The 15,130-nt window shown below is 39.3% G+C and overlaps 1 protein-coding gene across 2 annotated transcripts in view; it reads right to left on the minus strand.

Moving 5' to 3' along the window:
* ZNF451 (zinc finger protein 451) overlaps positions 1-15,130 on the minus strand; it is a 94,044-nt gene that overhangs the window by 55,119 nt on the left and 23,795 nt on the right. For both annotated transcript variants that reach the window (XR_011471862.1, XM_070418332.1), the window contains exons 4-5: positions 9,436-9,561; positions 2,024-2,135 (exon numbers count right to left, since the gene is read on the minus strand). Coding sequence is in view for 1 of the 2 variants with exons in the window: in XM_070418332.1 (XP_070274433.1) it covers positions 2,024-2,135; positions 9,436-9,561 (238 nt within the window). In the remaining variant the exon portion in view is untranslated. The remainder of the gene's footprint in view (positions 1-2,023; positions 2,136-9,435; positions 9,562-15,130) is intronic.

Raw genomic sequence — 15,130 nt, forward strand, 5'->3', positions numbered from 1 at the left:
AGACATGTCATCTATTCTGCGGACAGTGTCATTAGAGAAGAAAATTGCACTCAATTTCGTAACAAATTCATCTTCATAACTTGAACAATGTCTTTGGCCGCTGGCAACAGTAAATCCTCAGCAATGGTGTGAGGTTTCATAGCTCTGGCGATTCTGAGTGCCACCAAATATGAAGCTTCAACGGCTGCTATGTTTTGTTTGTGGTACTTGCCACCAGTGTCAAGTCTAGCTTTCTTGAGTCCATCAGCTTTGCTTCTAAAATAGTTGGTATCCTTGCCGGCAAAGCTCAGATGCTTGCTATCAAAATGGCGTTTTAGTTTGTTTGGCTCCATAGATTCGGCTGATAGAACTTCACAACAAATAACACATTGCGGTTTCTTAATTCCTGCTGTAATTACTGAGGTAAAACCATACTGTAAAAAATCCTCACTATATTTTCTTTTCTTAACGTTCTTCTCTACACAATCCATTGTCATGGGATGATTTGCTAATGAAAATAATATATAACAATACCTTTAATAATACAAAAGATGATACATGGCATAGTTCAGTTAATACAGTTCATTAAAGTTTCCTATGATTTACCATTCTCTGTGCTGTTGTTTTTTACATACCTGTTACTATCACAAGGGGGCAGTATTCACATCAACCACAGCTGAATATAAAAAGACCGATCAGCATCCAGATTAAGTTCCCATAGTACAGATACTTTTTTTTGCAGTAATTGATATTACAGTACATGATTTTATATTTACCCAGTAATTATAATTCATGAAGTGTCATTTTACCTCCAATACTGCTGCTTTCAACACAGCAGCTGCTTTCTACACAGTAGCTGCTCTCTACACATGTGTGACTGGTCTGCATAAGTACATTATGGCACCAACCCTGTCATATACACCTGTAATTGTACAGGGTGTATGTGATGGGGTTGGCGCGATGATGTCACCATACCCGATACTCGTATGTGGGCGTATCTACATGTGGGCGGACCCGCCTAAGACCATCAAAACTATGTGTTTTCCAATGGTCTTAGGCGACCCCTGTGAAAGGGTCGTTCAACCCCCAAAGGGGTAGCGACCCACTGGTTGAGAACCGCTGCTTTAAGGGCTTAGTGGGTCTTCTACAAGACAGACTAGAAAAGTTGCCATGGTGGAACAGTTCTACTAGCTTTTAAAAATTCCACCAAATTATCTAGTAAGGGAAAATGCTTTACAGTGAGATTTCCAGGAATGTCAGGTCTGCAAAGAGTTAGTGAAGAAGAGGCTACCCAATGCTTTAGATGAGCCTCCCATGTAGACACTTACAGAATATCTACATAGGCTGCACTGACAAATATGTAAACACTCATCCTTTAAATCTCAGCTTAAATTCCATTTCCTCAGAGAAGCTTTTCCTGACCTCAAGTGACCTGTTACACAGCCTCCCATAGACACATATACTATTTCATGTAATAACTATGAAATTATAAATTATTAAATAAGCAATATCTAAATACTGCGGTTCTCAACCTGTGGGTCGCGACCCCTTTGGGGGTCGAACGACCCTTTCACAGGGGTCGCCTAAGACCATCGGAAAACACATATATAATTACATATTGTTTTTGTGATTAATCACTATGCTTTAATTATGTTCAATTTGTAACCATAAAAATACATCCTGCATATCAGATATTTACATTACGATTCATAACAGTAGCAAAATTACAGTTATGAAGTAGCAACGAAAATAATTTTATGGTTGGGGGTCACCACCACATGAGGAACTGTATTAAAGGGTCACGGCAATAGGAAGGTTGAGAACCACTGTCTAATGAGCTCAAGAATGACCTATACTACTTACACTCAAAATATACGTTTGCCAAAGTAGGAAAGTAATTGGTAAAGTAGGCCATTATTAAGATTCACTAAAATTAAGTGTCAATACTTTATATATTCATTAGCAACCGAATAAATGAACATAATGTCTTAAAACTGTAGGGAAGCTAGGTAACCTTCATGTTCCACTCATCTCTAAAGAGTACCTGGCATTTTTAGCCACTGGTCCACACACAGTCTTGCTGCTTCTGTATCAGAATGTCCTCGAATAAATTCCAATTCTTGCAACCCATGAGCATGCTGAAAATCAACTTTTTCCTAAAGATATTAAGAAAAAAATCAATCAACTATGATTACTAATCTGGTTTCCTTGAGAAAAAATTTTGACATAAGTGACCAGTAAGTACTGATTACCCTTTATCCTTGGAACTCCACATCTAGGTCCCAAAACAAAGGTTCATGCTCTAACATGTTGATCTAATGTTATCTACATCTGCACAAAGTTCACTACAACCTATATCTCCAACAATAGGGCACTGGTTAAGTAAATTATGGTAAATACATTTCATTAAAGTCAATAGAAACACTAACCACTTTTTTAATGAAGTAGAAACATACTTTTGGTATCAAGCAAGCCACCAAGTAGTATAAAACAAATAAGACCAATATAAACAAAGATTAATATCAAGATATGTGTAACTTTATCTGCAGAGGGGAACAAGGCTGAAAATAAATATATTAAATTCAATGGCTAAATCTCGGAATGGAGATATGATTAGTTGCATTTTTAAACTTATGTACTCTTTTTTAATGATTTTTTATTTTTTTTATTGATTAAGTTATTACATATGTGTCCTTTATCCCCACATTACCCTCTATCCCCCCACTCATGCCCTCAGCCCCTGTTGTCTGTGTCCATTGGTTAAAAACTTTTGTACTTTTCCCCCCAATTTTTCTTTTACAGGGTGGGGCAAAGTAGGATAGTTATTCATATGGAGAATAATCCTATCTAATAAAAGAGAAACATGGTAATTAGCGTACGACCACTACCCTTCCCACTGGCTAATCAGTGAGATATGCAAATTAACTGCCAGCCAAGATGGCGGCAGGCAGCCAGGCAGCTGGAAGCGAACATGAGGCTTGCTTGCTTCAGTGACGGAGGACTCCAACGTTCCCCGCCTGCCTTGCCGGCCTCTAGGCTGGCAGTTTGAAACATTGGAACAAATATAGAAGCTAAACAAAACCCCAGAAACCAGCTTTCAGCTGGCCGGGATCTCAGAGCTGGAGATGATACAGTGTTTCGATTATAGAATCCAAATGAACCAGATACCTGCTTTCAGCAGCAGAGGCCTTGGCCCAGAATAAAAAAGAAAAGAAAAAAAGGAGCGGTTGGGAGCTTCAGTCACCCACCAACCTGAAAACAGTTCTCAGCCCCTCACCCAGACTGGCCAGGCACCCCAGTGGGGACCCCACCCTGAAGGGTGTGTGACCAGCTGCAAACAGCCATCATCCCCTCATCCAGACTGGCCAGGCACCCCAGTGGGGACCCCCACCCTGATCCAGGACACCCTTCAGGGCAAACCAGCTGGCCCCCACCCGTGCACCAGGCCTCTATCCTATATAGTAAAAGGGTAATATGCCTCCCAGCACCGGGATCAGCGTGACAGGGGGCAGTGCCCAAACCCCTTGATCGCCCTGCGGCTCTGTGTGTGACAGGGGGCGGGGCCACAACCTCCCTATCCACCCTGCTCTGTTCATGACAGGGGAAAGCGCCCCAACCCCCTGATCAGCCCTGCTCTGTGCCTGATAGGGGGGAGCTCCCCAACCCCCTGATCGCCCTGCGGCTCTGTGTGTGACAGGGTGCGGCGCCCCAATCCCCCCCCCCCCCCCCACGGGCCCTGCTCTGTGTGTGACAGGGTAGAGCCATAACCTCCCCATCGGCCCTGCCCTGAGTGTGACAGTGGCGGCGCCCCAACCCCCTGATCGGCCCTGCTCTGTGGGAGGGCGGCACCCCAACCTGCTCTGATAGAGGGCGGCACCCCAACTCTGCTCTGATAGAGGGCGGCACCCCAACCCCCTGATCCGCCTTGCTCTGTGTGTGACAGGGGGCGGTGCCCCAACTCCCCTATCGGCCCTACTCTGTGCGTGACAGGGGGGAGCTCCCCAACCCCCTGATGGGCCCTGCTCTGTGCGTGACAGGGGGCAGCGCCCCAACCCCCTGATCGGCCCTGCTCTGTGCGTGACAGAGGGTGGCGCCGCAACCTCCCCATCGACCCTGCCTTGAGTGTGACAGCGGGTGGTGCCCCAACCCCCCAATCGGCCCTACCCTGAGCGTGACTGAGGGTGGCATCGCAACCTCCCAATCCGCCCTGCTCTGTGCATGACAGGGGGCTGCGCCCCAACTCCCCAATCGGCCCTGCTCTGAGCCTGACCAGGGGCTGCACCTAGGGATTGGGCCTGCCCTCTGCCACCTAGGAGCAGGCCTAAGCCAGCAGGTCGTTATCTCCCAAGGGGTCCCAGACTGCGAGAGGGCACAGGCCGGGCTGAGGGAGCCCCCTCCCCCCCTGAGTGCACAAATTTTTGTGCACCGGGCCTCTAGTACAATAATAAATAAAAAATAATACAAACATAAACTGTTTCTCATACTCACAACTGTAAAGCTACTTTTGCCCCATACTGGACAGTATGAAATGAAGAGAAGCCTATTAAATATTTGTTCAGTGAATAACATTACTTTGAGCAGACATTTAATTAGTACTTAATATATGCCAATATAAAGCATTTATTGCCACCTAGATCAAGGATTGGCAAACTTTTTCCATAAAGGGCCAGATAGCAAATATTTTAGGCTTTATAGCCCAAACAGTCTCTATTGTAACTACTCAACTCTGCTACTGTAGCATGAAAGCAGCCATAGATAATATGTAAACAAATGGGCATGGCTATGTTCCAATAAAAATTTATTTACAAAATAGGCAGCAGAGCAGGCCAGTGCAAACCACTAAATTATATACTTCAGACTGTTAAGAGTCTCTAAATCTTTCTAGTTAGATTACCTATAAATCTACTTGCATATTCTCTAATCATGCTGTATCTAACCATTAACACTTATTAACCACCTACCATGTGAGGAACTGTTGTAAAAGCATTTTAGATTTAATTCTCACAATAACTCTGTGATCGGTACTATTGTTCCCATTTTATTTTATTTTTTTAATATATTTTGTTATTGATTTTAAAGAAAAGGGGAGAGGAGGAGGGAGATGAGAAACATCAATGATGAAAGAGAATCATCGATTGGCTGCCTTCTGTACACCCCACAATGGGAACTGAACCAGCAACCTGGGCATGTGCCCTTGACCAGAACTGAACCTGGGACTCTTCAGTCCACAGGCCAATGCTCTACCCACTGAACAAACAGGCTATAATGGGAAACTGAAGTAAACCAAGGTCAAATAAATTGCCAAGGGATAAATAACAATTCCAGGATTTAAATTCTTGTAATATGATAGTAGGATCCATGCACTTAAACAGTATTGTGTCTCAAAAAGCTTATATTCTTAACAAGAAATGACAAATTCATGAACATTACATTTTCAAGACATAGGTTAGAATAATGAATGGCCTAGTTAGCAATAACAGGATCTTCTGTCAGGAAGAGTAAGTAGAAGGATAAGGAGATTCAAAATTTTCATCTGAAAAAAATCTTACAATATTGTTCAAATACAGCCATAGAAGACATATTCTCAAAGATGTTAATATGCATTGTTATATTAAAAAATCCTCTGTATCAACTTAAGTATAGAAACACTAGAGGCCCGGTGTACGAAATTCATACATGGGGCGGGGGAGGGGGGGAGTGTCCCTCAGCTTGGCCTGCACCCTCTCCAATCTGGGACCCCTCGGGGGGTGTCCAACTGCCAGTTTACAGGGATTGGGCCTAAAATTGCAGTCAGACATCCCTCTCACAATCCACGACTGCTGGCTCCTAATGGCTCGCCTGCCTGCCTGCCTGATTGCCCCTAACTGCTTCTGCCTGCCAGCCTGATAGCCTCCTAACCACTCCTCTGCCGGTCTGATTGATGCCTAACTGCTCCCCTGCTGGCCTGATCGTCCCCAACTGCCCTCCCCCGCAGGCCTGATCTCACCCCCCAACTGCCCTCCCCAGCCAGCCCGATGGCCCCTAACTGCCCTCCCCTGCTGGCCCGATGGCCCCCAACTACCCTTCCCTACCAGCACAATGGCCCCCAACTGCCCTCCCCTGCAGGCCTGATCTCACCTCCAACTGCCTGCCCCAGCCAGCCCGATGGCCCCCAAACTGCCCTCCCCTGCAGGCCTGGTCGCCCCCAGTTGCCCTCCCCTGCAGGTCTGGTTGCCCCAGCTGCCCTCCCCTGGAGGTCTGGTCACCCCTAACTGCCCTCCCCCGCAGGCCTGGTCCCCCCTAACTGCCCTCCCCTGCCGGCCTGGTCACGCCCAACTGTCCTCCCCTTCTGGCCATCTTGTGGAGACCATCTTGTGACGTCACGCAAGGACGCCGTGCGACGCCACCTCAGCTTTTATTATATAGAATTGGTTTTAATATCAAGTTTAAAAGGTTCCTTTCCTGCAGGACTTCCAAAGCGTTAAGGTACTATAACATGCCTGTGATTCTTCATCCATAGAGTATGCAGTATCTCAACTTAGTAAATCACTTATTACTTTTTTTCAAAGTATATCCTACAGGATCAGTGTTCTGAATAACATGCTATGGGAAACAAAGATAGTCTATCCAAAGAAAGCAATATGGCAAACTTCCAGGAGGCTATAAAGATTTTTTTCTTATTTACAAAATTAAACATGATGTATTGACATTCCTTATAAAAATCTATCACAGTAAAAACCTTTAAATTAAATTACCATATTGATGTTAAATATTACTGCATGCCAGCTAGTAGTCTACTTGTTTTAAACAATGCCAATAATTTTTTTGAAGTTTTTAAAAAATATTCTTTGCCATTTCTCATAATAGAATTTTAACTCTGTGGCCTAAGTCAATGCTTAAAAAAAGTTTGCTGGCTGAAATCATCTCCAAATGTGCTGCCCTTTTTTCTATATCACAAAGCTACTTCCATAAACTTTAGGGTTACATTACTTCTTGCACGTCATCATAACTCCTGAAATATCAATAAGCTAAGCTGATGGCTGGTTATCTAGTCAGCACAGCACATTGTCTCTGAAAGTTATTTATCCAACAAAGATTTGAATGAATTTTCTTTTTCTTTCATTTAACATCATGAAGATGGACAATCCACTTTAATAGTGAGACAACATTCACAAATATATTTTTTTACTCAGAGTTATTTATCAACCACTAGAGTTTTTCAATAATTATTTTTTAAAAATATTTTAATTGATTTCAGAGAGGACGGGAGAGGGAGAGTGAGATGGAAACATCAATGATGAGAAAGGATCATCGATTGGCTGCCTCCTGCACGCCTCACACTGGGACTGAGTCTGCAACCCAGGCATGTGTCCTGACCGGAATTGAACCAGTGACCTCCTGGTTCCTGGGTTGATGCTCAACCACCGAGCCACACCTGGCTGGGCAAGAATTATTTTTATTTCAGTTTCATTATCTTCCTTTCTGGGTAGCTTGTTTTTGTTGTCTGTCATCTAGTTTTAAAAAAACAACAACTTATCCATGTTTAAAAAAAAACAACTTATCCAAATAGGAACAACCACAAAAAAATCATGTATCGATAACAAGCAATGAGCTAAAACATCTGTGTTGATCAGCTTCTCTTAGAAAACATAAATTTATTCTTTACAGTTGGTTAAACAAAAATTTCAAAAAACTTTCTTCAATGCTAAGGTAAAGTCTTTAATATAACAAATGAACATTTACATAGATAGAGGTTAAAACTTCCCTTGAGAAAACCCTTGGTTGTCATAGTGACTATAAGATTCTGAACTCGTCATGAAAGTTTTATTATCTACTAGAGGCCAGATGCACAAATTCGTGCAGGAGTGGCGTTTGGTTGGCCTGCCCCAATCGGGGCCGATAGGACCAGGCAGGCCAGAAGAAGGGGCCCCAGAAGGTTGGCAGGCTGGCCCCGCCCCCTGGTCAAACTCTGGTTGAAATCCCAGAGGAGACAATTTGCCTATTACCCTTTTATTATATAGGATGTGTCCATTAACATTGCCTGGGGCCGAAACCGGTTTGGCTCAGTGGATAGAGCGTCGGCCTGCGGACTGAAGGGTCCCGGGTTCGATTCCGGTCAAGGGCATGTACCTGGGTTGCAGGCACATCCCCAGTGGGAGATGTGCAGGAGGCAGCTGGTCGATGTTTCTCTCTCATCGATGTTTCTAACTTTCTATCTCTTTCCCTTCCTCTCTGTAAAAAAATCAATAAAATATATTTAAAAAAAAAAAAAAAAAAAAACATTGCCTGGGAAAAGAAGCTAGGCTAGCATTACTCAGAAAATCTGCAGAATGGGAGGACAGCTCGCAAACCATATCTCTCTCAAAGAGATTTTCCCCATGACCCATAAGCAACACATTTCACATAGTTTTGGGAAAGAATCTTCCTTAAAGTTAAATCATGTTTCTGCCAGAAAAGAAATAATCCTATTTTTTAAATATCACTATCCACTAAGTATTATAAATACACAATTAGAAGACTATGCTCTAATTTAATTGGTGTTACATGATAAAGTTAAAGTCCCCAAATAAACCTAGTTCTAAATTTAAAGATTAATTATTCTATATCAAATTAGGGTATACTAAAACACAAGCTATAGAAATATATACATTCCTTTATAATAACCAATGAATAAGTAATGAAAGAATAAAAAACAAATGTTAAGATTATAAAATCATAGAACTTATCCCAACCTGGGAGATCATCTCCAACTCTTTCCCTTTACAGACTGAAGCTCAAAGTCTATAAAAGGTAAGTGACCTGCTAAAATCCAAACAGCTATTGGAGGAGCCCTGATTTCAATTTCCATTTTTAAAATCCTACTATGAAGCTTATATTTTTACCCAACTCATCAACATTCTACTCCTAATAGACATTTATCAATATTGAGGGAGTTTTATAAGTAATTTCATTTGGATCTTTAAGCAAGTCAAGGAAAATATATCCCACGAGATTCTAAATTAGGCTTCACTTTCCACACAGCAGCTCTTCTACAACCCTGATTCAAATTTCTTTCTTTTAGTAATCGATTTAATCTGAAAGGACAGGCTAAAATCTGAGAAAGTGGACTGGCTCTATTTAGTAGAAAATAACCTTTCAACAGTTTATACATACAAACCTGATAAACAATTTTCACTCTTGTGATAAAGTAACCAGAAACATTTTAATTGCTCATTTGCTTTGAGTAATCAAATGATTTTTAATTCCCAAAAATAAAATCCACCTAAGTAATCCTTTTTTTCCTATATACATATATGATCAGAACCCATCAAACTAAAAACAGAGATGTAAAAAGTTATTATGAATTACTACTAAGTTGATGTCTAGAATCCACCCTGAACATGGATTCAATTATTCATTTATTACAAATTTCTCTTTACAAATTTATTATAAACAATTCTATAATTTGGTAAAACACCAATTAAAATAGCCACATACCCTGAATGCTCTATTCTTCTCTTCTTTCTGCTGTTTCTCCACTTCAACATGGCGGGCTAGACGAGCCAGAGTTAAGGCAACTTTATCCTTCTGGTGGTCAATATGGTCTTTATGTTTAACATTACCCTATAATTAAAAAACAATTTTCATTCCTTTTAACCAATTTAGCTTTGGGATAACATATATCCATTTACAAAAGAGTTGTTGCACTAAAGAACTACTTACCTTTACCACTATCAAATTTCTAAGAAACTGTCTTGTATATTTTATATTTCATGTGTTATTTTGTAGGTCAGCCAATCATCCATGAGCACCTTTGTTTTCAAAGTTAGATAAACTAGCTGGTAGGACACATCTTTATTTACTTTATCATCATCTGGATATTGAAAAGTTTGGCATTGCTTTGTGCTGAGTCTATAAGGTAATGCTATCAAGCCATTAGTTTACAGTCAAAAAGTACAAACATCCTTGGCTCTAGTTTTTCAGCAATGCCAGGACAGTATTTATTTAAGAGAAACTATTGATTTAAAAAAGTAGATCTAACTTCCAGTTCCCAGTCCAACATGTAAGGAGCTTAGAAGTTGCCATTCCATCCTAACAATGATCAAAAAGCTGAACAAACTGGTAAGTCAACATCTCTTAAATTCATCAAAGTGAGGTGACAGTACTGAGAGATGGGGGATGGGAGGAGGTAAATTCAAAGAATCACAACTTAGTAGAGAGGAAACCCATGAGTAGAAACTACAGCAGGAACCGCTCTGAGTAGGAAAACCTGAACTATAATTGATGAACTGCTTGAAGCTCAGTGTGGATAAGACGGAGAGTTAAAAACTCCAGGGGGATCCAGTCATGGGAGACCCTCACACTTTTGTGAATTTACCTCCGGAGTTTGACCAAGTTCTCACAGTGAAGACTGGACCAAAATCCCCTAATGCTGTCAATAGCTGGGAGGAATATGCCAGATATTTCTCTTCTTAACAAGGTCTGTGCTCAAGAGAAACTTTTACCAAAGTCTAACCTGTTAGAGTTTTATCAGAGCTTAACAAACCTGGTGGAAGGGAAATACCCAACTTCAACTCCCTTCCGCTTTCCACATAGGAGAAGGGAAATACCCAATCCAGGCCCCTCTAACTAGCTTGCCCCACTGAGGGGATGGACTCAAAAGCACTGCTGAAGTTCAGTCCCAGGACACAGGCTCACCAAGACGAAGTCCTAATCACAGGATTAAAGAATGGCACCACTTCTCCCATACCTTACCACTACATTACTAAAGGCCTAATTACCAGTTTCTTTTACTTAGTACATCATGTCCACCATTCAAGAAAAAGTACAAGGCAAAAAACAGTCTGAAGAGTCAGAGCAAGCACAGAATGGCAGACATGGCAGGGATGCTGGAATAATCAAATCAGGAATTTAAAACAACTTTGATTAATATGCTAAGAGCTCTAATGGAAAAATGGCAACATGCAAGAACAGATGTGTAATGTAAGTGATATGGAAATCCTAAGAAAGAACCAAAGAGAAATCTGGAGAGATTTTAAAAAATACTCTAATCAAAATGAAGAATGCTTTGATAGACTTGCTACTGCACACTTTGCACTTAAGGATATGTCAACAGAAACTTGCAAAACTGAAAAACAAAGAGAAAAAAGACTAAAAATGCAACAGAATATCCAAAAACTACTCCAAAAGATATAATATATGCATAATGGGATTAATGGAAGAAGAAAGGGATAGAATATATATGAAATAATAATAACTTTGAATTTTCCCAAGTCAATGTCAGACACCAAACCACAAATTAAGGAAGAAATAAATCCCTCTTTGTTCACAGATGATATGATCTTCCTAAGAAAAACGTGCAAATAAAATAAGCAATAGTTAGGGGTGAAGTATCCTGTATAATTAGATGTTTACAGCAGCTTTATGAATAATTGCCAAAACTTGAACACAACCAAGATATCCTTTAGTAGGTGAATGAATAAATTGTGGTACATCCAGGTGATGAAATATTATTCTTGCTGAAAAGAAACAAGCTATCAAGGCATGAAAAGACATGAAGGAAACGGAAATACATATCACTAAAGGAAACAAGCCAATCTAAAAAGGCATGATTCTAACTATATGGAATTCTGGACAAGGCAAAACTATAGTGATAGTAAAAAAAGATCTGTAGTTGCCAGGGGCTTTGTGGGAAGGGAGAGAGGGATAAATTAGCTAAGTACAAAAAAATTTTAGGGCAGTAAATTATTCTGTATAATACTATAAAGGTGGATACTTGTCATTATATATTTGTCCAAAGCCACAGAATTACAACAAGAGTGAACTCTAATGACTTTCGGTGATAATGATGGGTCAATGTAGGTTCATCAATTATAACAAATGTACCAGTATATTGGGGGATGTTGATAATAGGGGAAGCTATGCATGTCTGGGAACAGGCAGTATATGGAAAATCTCTGTACCTTCATCTGAATTTTGCTGTGAACCTAAAATTTTTTAAATAAATAAAATCTTAATTTAAAAAGTTTTCTATTAGAGCCCAGCTAGTGTGGCTCAGTGGCTGAGTGTCAACCCTCTAACCAGGAGGTTATGGTTCAACCCCTGGTCAGGGCACATGCACAGGTTTCCGGCTCGATCCCCAGTAGGGGATGGATGTGCAGGGGGCAGCTGATCAATGATTTTCTCTCATCATTAATGTTTCTATCTCCCTCCCTTCCTCTCTCTGAAATCAATAAAAATATATTTTTTTAAAAAAAGTAAAAATGATTCCTTTAAAAATATGTAAGTAAAATCTAGCAGGTATAAATAAAAATGTTAATAGTTATTTTTGTCTGGAGTGTTTTCTCTTTTTTAAATTCTACTTTCTAATATTTCTACAATCAGCATATGTAATAAAATTAACAAAATTTCACTTATCAATGAACAAGACTGTATAAGGACAAAAACTGTTGAGAATCCCAATCTCTTGTTCGAAAATGTAATGGATTTGGTTTAAATCACTAATTTATGCCTTATAAAACTACATTTAACATATACTCTTCATAAAGACAGATGAAAATTTTGTATTTAGAAGGAACATAATCTAGTAGTAAATTGTATTTTTTTCCTCTAGATTTTTGTCTCTAATAATGTAATAAGTAGGTTACATTACTTTCCAAACCTAACAAATAGATATTAAGCAAGAATTAGGGTAAGTCATTTTCAGTTCAACAGGCTTAATGGCTACTGAGTAAATATTTTTACACAGTTCTGATGTCAAACACCATTACTACTTAAAAGCAAAAAGCATTACTAAAACATACTTATAAGTGTGTATTTTCCTTTAATTACACATATGCTTTTAAAAAATCCAAAGCACATGTACTGATTTGTATTTTAAAATGTATTTAAAATATTAAAAGTACATATAGTCAAATTAAAAGTTAAAACTTAAAAGTATTATTCAACTTAGACCTGACCTACTGCTTTTCTGGTTTGGATTTTAAATATAGAAAGTAAAATCATTAGCTTTTCCTATCACAAATATAATTCCTCAATGTTTAATAGATTTATTCAAAAGGAAGCTAATTAAGTCACAAAGAAATTTTATTAGAACCCGAATTTCTGTTCATCTGTCTAGTCTTCATTTATGCATACAGAAATGACTTTATGAGTTGGCTTCCTTTTAATACTCATCTGCGAATGCTTATTTCATTAAATATTCACTCTCAATCCCGAAATGTATTATAGAATAGAAAACTAAGTGCCAAATGCTTGTCAACCCCAGTTTGGTATTACAAACTGGTATTGAATGCTGAAAAAACTGCTATAAACTGTTTTATAAAACTTTTCAAAGGACTCTTGAATAATTTTCTCAAATATTTTCTTATTTTTATACTAATTTTTGAGGTAAACTTGGTATATAACACTATATTAGTTACAAGTATACGGTGTAATTTGATCTTTGTATACACTACAAAGTAATCACCAAAATAAGTCTTGTAAACAACTGTCACCATACAATTGAAGTCCCTTCACTCATTTTATCCATCCTCCAACCCCCAACCCTTCCCCTCTGATAACCACCAACCTGTTCTCTGTATCTATAAGTTTTGTTTTCATTTTTTTAAAAAATATATATTTCATTGTTTTTTTACAGAGAGGAAGGGAGAGGGATAGAGAGTTAGAAACATTGATGAGAGAGAAACATCGATCAGCTGCCTCTTGCACACCTCCCACCGGGGATGTGCCCGCAACCAAGGTACATGCACTTGGCCGGAATCGAACCTGGGACCTTTCAGTCCGCAGGCTGACCTCTATCTACTGAGCCAAACCGGTTAGGGCTGTTTTCATTTTTTAAAGATTGCACATACAAGTGAAATTAGCCAGTATTTGTCTAACTTACTTCACTGAGTATTATTTCATTGTGTGTGTGTGTGTGTATCACATTTTCTTAATCATCCATCAACAGACACTCAAGTTGTTTCTATATCTTGGCTACTATAAACAATGCAGCAATGAACATATGGGTGCATATACCAGTTTTAATTAGTATTTTGGGGGATTTACTTTTCTCAAATTCTCAGAAGTGGAATAGCTAGGTCATATGGTAGTGCTATTTTTAATTTTTTGAGGAATCTCCATATTGTTTTCCATAGTGGTTGCATCGATTTACATTCCCACAGTGTATAAGTGTTCCCCTTTCTCTCCATCTACTTTAACACTTATTTCTTGTCATTTTAATAATGGCCACCATTCTAACAGAAGTGAGGTAATAGCTCATTGTGGTTGTGATTTGCATTTCCCTGATAATTAGTGATGTTGAACATTTTTCAATGTGGCTGTTGTCCATCTGTAAGCCACCTTTGAAAACTGTTCATATCTTTTTAATTGAATTGGGGGTTTTTTTTTTGCTAAGTTATTTATACATTTTGGATGTTAACCCCTTATTGAATATATAATTTGCAAATATCTTCTCCAATTCAGTAGACTGCCTTTTCATTCTGATGGTTTCCTTTGCTGTGCAAATTTTTAGTTTGATATAGTCCCACTTGTTTATTTTTGCTTTTGGAGTCAGATCAGAAAGTAAATGACAAGACTGATGTCAAGGGGCCTGTTTCTTTCTAGTTTTATGGTTTCAGGTCTTACATTCAAGTCTGTAATCAAACATTTTGAGTTAATTTTTGTGCATGGTGTAAGGTAGTCGTCTAGTTTAATTTCTTTTGTATGTTGCTGTCCAGTTTTCCTACTACCACTTATTGAAGAGATTTTTTGTCCTAAATTAATTGACCATATATATGTGGGTTTATTTCTGGGCTCTTTGGTTCCATTAATCTATGTATCAGTTTTTATGCCAAAACCATACTGTTTTGATTATTATAGCTTTGTAATATAGTTTGAAATCAAAAAGTGTGCTCTCTCTGTTCTTTTTCAAGATTACCTTGGCTATTCAAGGTATTTTGTGGTTCCATATAAATTTTAGACTTATTCTAGCTCTGTGAAAAATGCTGTTTGAATTTTGATAAGAATTGCATTGAATATGTGTATGCACTGGATACTATGACATTTTTAATAATATTAATTCTTGCCGAAGCTGGTTTGGCTTAGTGGATAGAGCGTCGGCCTGCGGACTGAAAGGTCCCAGGTTCGATTCCGGTCAAGGGCATGTACCTGGGTTGCGGGCACATCCCCAGTGGGAGATGTGCAGGAGGCA

This window comes from Myotis yumanensis, unplaced genomic scaffold (assembly GCF_028538775.1).
Source record: "Myotis yumanensis isolate MYYU_CA2020_CCGP unplaced genomic scaffold, mMyoYum1.0.hap1 SCAF_6, whole genome shotgun sequence".
Lineage (NCBI taxonomy): Eukaryota > Metazoa > Chordata > Mammalia > Chiroptera > Vespertilionidae > Myotis > Myotis yumanensis.